General features: G+C 47.6%; 1 protein-coding gene and 2 long non-coding RNA genes across 6 annotated transcripts in view; 2 read left to right on the top strand and 1 right to left on the bottom strand.

Annotated features, from left to right (window-relative positions):
• Positions 1 to 7,982, top strand: part of LOC109297768 — a 240,968-nt gene that overhangs the window by 157,079 nt on the left and 75,907 nt on the right. The window lies entirely within an intron of this gene.
• Positions 1 to 7,982, bottom strand: part of TRAPPC13 (trafficking protein particle complex 13) — a 46,528-nt gene that overhangs the window by 25,485 nt on the left and 13,061 nt on the right. For all 4 annotated transcript variants that reach the window (XM_019517787.1, XM_019517785.1, XM_019517784.1 and 1 more), the window contains exons 4-6: positions 6,695 to 6,779; positions 5,523 to 5,650; positions 5,212 to 5,284 (exon numbers count right to left, since the gene is read on the bottom strand). In XM_019517787.1, coding sequence (XP_019373332.1) covers positions 5,212 to 5,284; positions 5,523 to 5,650; positions 6,695 to 6,779 — 286 coding nt within the window. The remainder of the gene's footprint in view (positions 1 to 5,211; positions 5,285 to 5,522; positions 5,651 to 6,694; positions 6,780 to 7,982) is intronic.
• LOC109297769 overlaps positions 1 to 7,982 on the top strand; it is a 12,464-nt gene that overhangs the window by 1,449 nt on the left and 3,033 nt on the right. The window lies entirely within an intron of this gene.

The following is a 7,982-nucleotide window of genomic DNA, read 5'->3' on the forward strand; positions in this document are numbered from 1 at the left end:
GGGGGGGGGGGGGGGAGGAGCAGGGAGGGGAAAGGATGTGTGGAGTGCAGATAGAGGCTCCTACGGTGAGGGAGGGGCTGGGGCCTGGACATGGGATGCAGCCACAGCCAGCTCATCAGAGGATGTGGTGGAGCAGGAAGGGTGGGGTGGCTCCCATTGCTGTGCACACCCCAGGAGAATCATGGTGTGAGGTGAGGGCGGTCTGCCTGCTGCATGCTTAGGGCCGGAGGTTGTGCTTGGCTCTTACCGGCAGAGGGGCTTGGCTGAGGCATAACCCCCTTCCCCCTCAGCTCCACCACCTCCTGCCCTGCCCCGAGCACAGCCCTGGCTTAGCCCCCCTGCTGGGAAGAGGTTAATGCAGCCCTGGAATTGAGCGTACAGCAGGCAGCTCCCACTCACCCCATGCACAGATCTGGGAGGCACATGCCGCCATGCCTATCCTGGGGTTGCACACATTAGTGGGAGCCACCCCCTGCGTCCCCCCAGATGAGCTGCCTGCACCTTCATCCCATGCCCTGCCCCACCTATGCAGTGCCTGCCCCTGCCCCATCCCCATTCCCTCCCTCACCATAAGCACCTTGATCTGTCCCCTTCCCTCCCCCTACAAGACTTACCGGCCGGACACTGCTCTCCACATGGCTATGCTGCCCTCCTGGCTGTGTGAATGCTATAGCTGCGTCCATACACACAGCATTTATCAGCAACATTATCAGCTACATCAGCCAAAAAAAAGCTGATTGACGATAATGTCAAATTTTCCTTTTATTGGTGCCAATATGATATGGACCAATGCATCAGTGCACCTCTACTACAAGCCCCCATACTTACTAAAAAAAATGGACAGAATCTAGTTCTTATCTAATGCCAAACTATCCTAGTGAAAAATCTTAAACAAATCAGTCTTTCCAAAGACTTTGCAAACTTATTCGGGGGTGGGGGGGGGTGAGGGGGTTACCTTTCTCTGTACGTATAAATCTTGAATCACGTGGGTTTGTTTATGCATTTCTCTGCTTGATATCATGCCATTAGATCATTTATATCACATGGATTTGCGATTTGCATGTGTTCTGACATTATAAAGCATTTGAGGAAGAAAGTTTTTCCCAAACATGGTTACATATAGAAGTCTGTACTATACAAAACTCACTAAAATTATGGACTTTTACACAAGAAAGCCTAAAGCAAGCCTTGGGTCTTAAATTCTTTACAGGAGACAGAGAACATTTCAAAGTACTACATCAAAAGTTTCCAAGGATGCTGTAGGTATACTCAATTAGTGTCCAGAAGCAGCTTTATAAACTGAACATAGTTTATACTCACTCATATCCTGTGATCACCTCTCTGAGTATTCCAGTTTCTAGCAAACATCTCTCATAAAATATCTTTATCATTAAAGCTATTTTTACACAGGAAAGTCTGTTTAATCTGTTCTGTCTTTATTTGGAGTCCTGTCACTCTGGTGTTTTTAAAAACTATCTAATGTGCCTGCTCTCGAGCTTTATGTACACTGCATAAACATACATAAAATCCTTTAACTCAGCATTCTCAAATCCAAGGTAGCACAGCACCTTGGGGTGCCATAAAATCCTTTGAAGGATTTTGTGGGGTACCATGCAATATAAGCACAGTTAGGTGCTAACACCTATCCATGATTCACAAGATAAACGCAGAGATTTAAAATAGGAATCCATAATGTCAGAAACTTTCTGATCTGTTGTGGTCTCCAAGTACACTAAAACAGAAAAATTGCTCTATTTCATAGTTACTAGGGTCGGAAGGGACCTGAGCAGATCATCAAGGCCAACCGCCTGCCATGGCAGGAAAGAGTAGTGGGGTCAAACGATCCCATCAAGGTGTTCATCTAGCCTCCTCTTAAAGACCCCCAGAGTAGGAGCCAGCACCACTTCTCTTGGAAGTTAGTTCCAGATCCTAGCCATCCTGACCGTGAAGTAGCGCCTCCTGCTATCTAGCCTAAATTTACCCTCTGCCAGCTTGTGACCGTTATTCCTAGTCACTCCTGGTAGTGCACGGGGGAACAGGGACTTTCCCAGTGCCTGCTGGTCCCCTTTTTATTATTATTATATTTATTATTATTCTATAGTCAAAAAACAAGCGAAAGCAAAGAGCTGTAATATTTTGTGGGGTGCCTTGAGTTTAACAAGGTTTAACTACTTCGGGGTGGGCAAAATACGGCCTGTGGGCTGGATCCAGCCCGTGAGGCCATTCTATCTGACCTGTAGGGCCCCTAAAAAATTATAGAAAATTAATATTTCTCTGCCCTTGGTTCCTGTCAAAAAACCGGTGGGCTCCAACAACAGCGGGGCCCGCTCATCCCTGCTCCCCCAACCGGAAGCCCCAACTGCGGTTTCTGGGCTGGGAGCATGTGGCTGCCCCATGCAAGAAGCTCAGCTAAGGGGGGGGGGGGAACCCCGGGTAAGGAAGGAGCGAGGGATGGGAAGCAGCCCCTCCCCATCCACGCCTGGTGCCCTGCGATGCAACTGCTTGCAGCCCACCTGGGGCTGCCTGTGCCTGCTCCAGACAGCCCCATGCAGTCTGCGAGCGCCTGCAGCATGGGGCACCAGGCGTGGGGCAGGGGAGGGGCTGCTTCCCCCCCCCCCGCCCCCGCACTCAGCTTTTCCTTGCGCTCCTTCCCTGAATGGAGAAAAGCGGCCCTTTTCCTGCCCCATGGCTGGTGCCCCACACTGCAGGTGCTTGCAGCCCATCCGGAGCTGTCTGCAGCAGGCACAGGCAGCTCCAGGCCAGCTGCGAGCAGCTGCAGTGCGGGACACTGGGCATGGGGCAGGGAGGGGCTGCTTCTCCCCCACCCCCCAGGCTGGCAGTGGGGGCAGGTTACAAGCTGGTGCTGAGTGCAGGAAAAGTGGCCCCTCGCCTGCCCCATGCCCAGCGCCCCAAACTGCAGCCACCTGCAGCCCACATGAGGCTGCCTGTGCCTGCTCCAGACAGCCCTGCGTGGGCTGCGAGCGCCAGCAGCGCAGGGTGCCAACCATGGGACAGGCAAGGGGCCACTTTTCCCTATGCTCAGTACCAGCTTCTTCCCTGCTGGTGAGCAGGGGGTTGGGGCTGAGTGCTGCCCCCCGCCTGTATTGCGGAGCTGGGGGGCACTAGGTGTGAGTGGATGGGGAGCCAGTGGGAGCACAGGGCCTGCACCGGTATCCCAGGACCAGTGCCAGCGGGGCCCAGAGCAGGGTGGCAGGAGTGCGGGGTCCCAGCTAGCAGGGGCTTTATGGAGCCGGGCTAGCTCTCCCATCCCTGCTGGTGCAGCCCAGCCCGGCTCCACAGACCCCAGCTGGCCTGTGCCCCACTCTGGGCCCCACCGGTGCTGGCCCTGGGACACTGGTCCCAAGACATTGGAATGTTGGTCCCAAGATGGTGACCAGGGGGTGGGGCACCTGTCAAGGGGCAGGGCTACCCATGCACCCCTTGACAGCCTGCCAAAACTGGGTAAGTGGCCCTCTGCCCAAAATAATTGCCTGCCCCTGAACTACATAATATTCTAACCAAGGCTTTTAAACTACATCTTGGCAGCAACTAATTCTTTTATTTCAGGACCTGAAACTGTTCAGCCTCCACAAGAAAAGGCTGAGGTGGGGATCTAGTGGTCATTTACAAACTAGTCAGAGGGGACCAGCAGGCATTGGGGGAGTCCCTGTTCCCCCAAGCACTACCAGAAGTGACAAGAAATAATGGTTACAAGCTGGCGGAGGGTAGATTCAGACTAGATATCAGGAGGTGCTACTTCACTGTCAGGGCAGCTAGGATCTGGAACCAACTTCCAAGAGAAGAGGTGCTGGCTCCTACCCTGGGGGGTCTTTAAAAGGAGGCTGGATGAACACCTTGCTGGGATCGTTTGACCCCACTACTCTTTCCTGTCATGGCAGGGCGTCGGACTTGATGATCTGCTCAGGTCCCTTCAGACCCTACCAACTATGAAGCTATTTATTTTTGTTCCTAATGAAAATATTAAGACTCCCCTGTTAATAGTTAACATTAGATGAAGGGTGGGTTTTTTTGGTAAATCTCACACATTTCCACCATTTCTTCATTACTGTAAACATTTCCAGAACCTAAGAAGCTGGGAGAGGATAATTAAAAGCAAGTCCTGAATAAGTTAACTGGTATCTGTTCTGACAGGACACAATCCACATGAAGCAAATCATTCATGCCCATACAATACTGATATTTTTGACTTTCATATTTTCAACAGAGGCAAGGGTGTCTTATGTTGATAACTTTTACTGGACCAACTGCATAGTTAGGATCGAGTTAGACAAGCTTTTGTATGAAAGACAGTTTTAATCAGGGCAGAGGAGGGAAAGCCATGCGATCTCTGATGACAATGTGTTACTGCTATTCCACAATACCACTGTGAAGGTGAATCAGCTGCTTAATGTGCAATTATGGTGTGTGTTTAAATGAGAACCTGTTAGATTGTAATCACATGCATATTTTGCTATGTTTGCAGCTCCCTGAGGAAGCACTTTTCTTGTAAAATGTTTTAGTTCTGTTCCTTCCCCCTTTTAAAAATCTGAAGGTATTGGACACAAGGAATTTTTATTTTCAGACACTACGTACATTCTGGTTTTTTCTATCTATTGTTTTCTGGATACTAGGGATGTGAACAGTTAAACGATTAATTGTTTAACCAATCAGCTCAGTGATAATTGGTTCTAACTTGCTGTTTATTGTTTAGCCTGGGGCCAAATGCAGCTTGGGAGGGAAGGGGTGCTGGAGAAAAGCCCTGCAAAGCCCCAGCAGGAACTGGAAGGAAGCAGGACAGGAGGAAAGAACAAGGAGGGTGGGGGGGAAGAAGCAGCAGCTGCAGCAGGCTGGTAGAACTCCTTGCTGGCTGCTACCTGCCTGGTCAGGCTGTGCTGCCTGTCTCCCCTCTCCCTCCTGCATTGCTGCAGCTGGCCTTGGGAAACCGCACATCTCCAGGGGTTACATGCTGGCTAGGATTTACTCCTGTGGCTAGGAGCCTCATCAGCTGATGGGGCTCTCAGCCATGGGGAAGACCCTGCTATGTGTGCAGATGAAAGCTCATTGGGACCAGCTATATAGTCAGTATACATTTTTGAGGTCTAACTTTATAGCTGATTGGAGCTTTCTATCATATAGTAAGTACTTTGCAATATTTTTAAGTAAACAGTTACCAGCTAGTTTCAAAATGCAGCATATTCTTATGTTCAATACCTGAAATTTGAAGAATTTTCTGAAGTACATCTTCTCTCCTGCCTGGGTTGTGTAACTTACGGCACACACTAAGCTGAAAGAAAAAAACATTTTAATAATTTTGAACCATTTTTACCTTGAAGTCTGCACTAAAGCAGGAACAGAACAAAACATTGTGCACGTGCAGTGCTTCCATTTATGCTTTACAGTAACTTTGCAGTGATTTAAATGTAGAAGCAAGTTAGATATAAATTTAATGGAAAACGAGCCTTTTCCTATTAAAAAAAATTCAGAGATAGAAATATAATAAAGGAGGAGATATAAAACCTTACATGTGTGTTCCTATTTCCTTTACTTCATGGTGAATAACATCATCGATACAACAATCGGGTTTAAGTTCTGCCACTGCCGCGCTGGAAGCTGAAAGGTTTAGACGCTGAGAACTTGTTTGAAGATCAGCCTTGGAATTGACAAATGTAATGCCAGTTAGAATTGTCTCCAGATGGCTGTATCTAAACAGCAACATAGTAAAAATATATTTTGAGGAACGTTACAATTAATTCAGTCTGCTGTATATAAATTGAAGGCGAAGTCATCAGAATTTATTCCAATTTTTAGAGCCTTTTTTAAAAGCAAACAAACAAACAAACCACCCACAGATATGGGCACAATGATTACATGTTGCTTTTTTAATGAATGGGAATATAAACAAGACTTTAATCTGCAGCATCCCAAGCTTGCAGGCCAGGAAAATTTTATTGCAATGTCAGCTTGCAGTCCTAATTCACGTAAGTACTAAATAAAGTACAGTTTAGTACAAAAAGGGAGGGAGGAGAGAGAGACTTAATTTAGATCCATGGTCTGGGTAGTCTATTGCAGATTTTCTGTTTAAATGCCGATTAGTCAAATATTTGGAAATTGTGATTACCAGAAAATCAAATGTTATTTAGTTATAAAGTGACTAACTGCATTTGTATCTGTAATAATTTTAGGAAAGCTTCACATATTAATCTTGTCACCAGCACACACATCAAATCACATCCTGAAAACCTTTTTCCCACAGAACTTCCACTTACTTCAGAGTTCCACCCCGAAAGGCTTCCAGGATCTAGGTGTTAACTTATTTTTGTTAAATGAGAGCAACCAATCCTTGCTGGAATTATACTTGTTTGAGGTATTTATAAAATACAAATGCACTCGTGTTCTACCTGGAACTGTCTGAAGACTGCTTTGATTCTATAGCTGGAACAGAATACAACTGTAGATGGTCTCTGCTGTAGAAAAATTCAGCTACACTTCTACAGTCTCCTTTTTTGCTTCTAGGTGCTATCCCCATTGTCGGCTGTATCTTTAAAATATTTTATGGTTTTGTTTCTGGCTACATAAAGATTTTCCTGGGCTAGGAAAATCTTCAATGGTAATTTCTTAAAAGTCTGCATAAAACCTTAGAAGTGCAATATCTAGTGTATTTATAAAGTCAATATATAGAAATATTTTCACATACCTTTACCAGTATGTCCTTGACAACTTGGTTACTATCATTATGTACGCTGATATAACTGGAAAACGTCTCTCCCAAAAATATATTTCTGTTCAAAAAAAGTAGTGTTTAACAACATTAAACAAAAATACTAATAAAGCTTCCTACTGTATTTCCTTAAGAGTTCATCTATATGGATTTAAAATATTTCCTTTTAAAACTTTACAGGGTTATCTGTAGAACAGGTAGTTCAGCTTCATTAGCTGTAGCAACATTAAGAGCTGGATTATAGAGTGAGCCACTGGCATTTTGGCTAGGGACAGACATTGCACAAATTGATTTAAGTGATGAGAAACTGGTTTAAACCCGTAACAGAACAGACATTCAGTACACATAAACCAGTTTCAAAACAGCCAAAACTGGTTTGTGATAAACCTGGTTGAACATAGTATCAGACTTAACTGACCAAGCTCAAACTGGTTTATATAATGTCTGTTCCAGACCCCTTCCTGGTTTAAGTTAAACCAGAGTCCTCCAGCATGCTCTGTGCTCCAGAGTAGGCCTGGCCCCACCCCTCTACTCTTTAGCCTGAGCAAGGACGGGACATGGCAAGACACTGGCCAGCATAGCCCCATTAAGGCAAAGTGGGCAGAGAGGAGGTTACTTTTTCCCTCCTTCCCTTCTTTCTCCACCATAGCCAGGGTCCACCCATTTGCTGGGACAGGGGGCTGCAGCAGCAGCCCCTGGGGCTGGCAAACCCTGGCTGCAGGGTAAAAAGGACCAGAAGAGATGGAGAGAGGAATTAACCCTTCTCCCTGCCCCCTTCACCTGAGCGGGGCCATGCCAGGATGGTTATCCCCTGGGGTGGGGAGTGAGGGGCTCTGCTCCATGTTCAGGGGGGACCTCTTCCCCCATCTCCTCCCCCCAGAGCAGGGAGGGGGGGCTCTATGTGGCACTGGAGGGGGACTCCTGTTCCTCTTCATCCCAGCTGCTACTGCAGGGCTGGGAGGGGGTCTCTATGTGAGACTGCCCAGCCTAGCCTCAGTAAGGGACTTCTCCCTGCTCTTCACCCCCTGCGGCTGCAGCTCAGTTACAACCACTCCCCAGCAGCCCTGGAAGGAGCACCCCCCTCCCTGCCCTGCAGGATAGGGAGAAGCAAGGGGAAGAGTCCCCCTCTGGTGCTGGGGCAGGTAGCCTCACACAGAACCCCCCTCTTCCCCCTGCTCCTCCCACACTGTCATAGAGTGGGGAGGGGGTGCTCTATGTGATGCTGCCCAGCCCCAGAGGGAGACTCTTGCCCCTGGTCATGTCC

This window comes from Gavialis gangeticus, unplaced genomic scaffold (assembly GCF_001723915.1).
Source record: "Gavialis gangeticus isolate Ggan-Ray unplaced genomic scaffold, GavGan_comp1, whole genome shotgun sequence".
NCBI lineage: Eukaryota > Metazoa > Chordata > Crocodylia > Gavialidae > Gavialis > Gavialis gangeticus.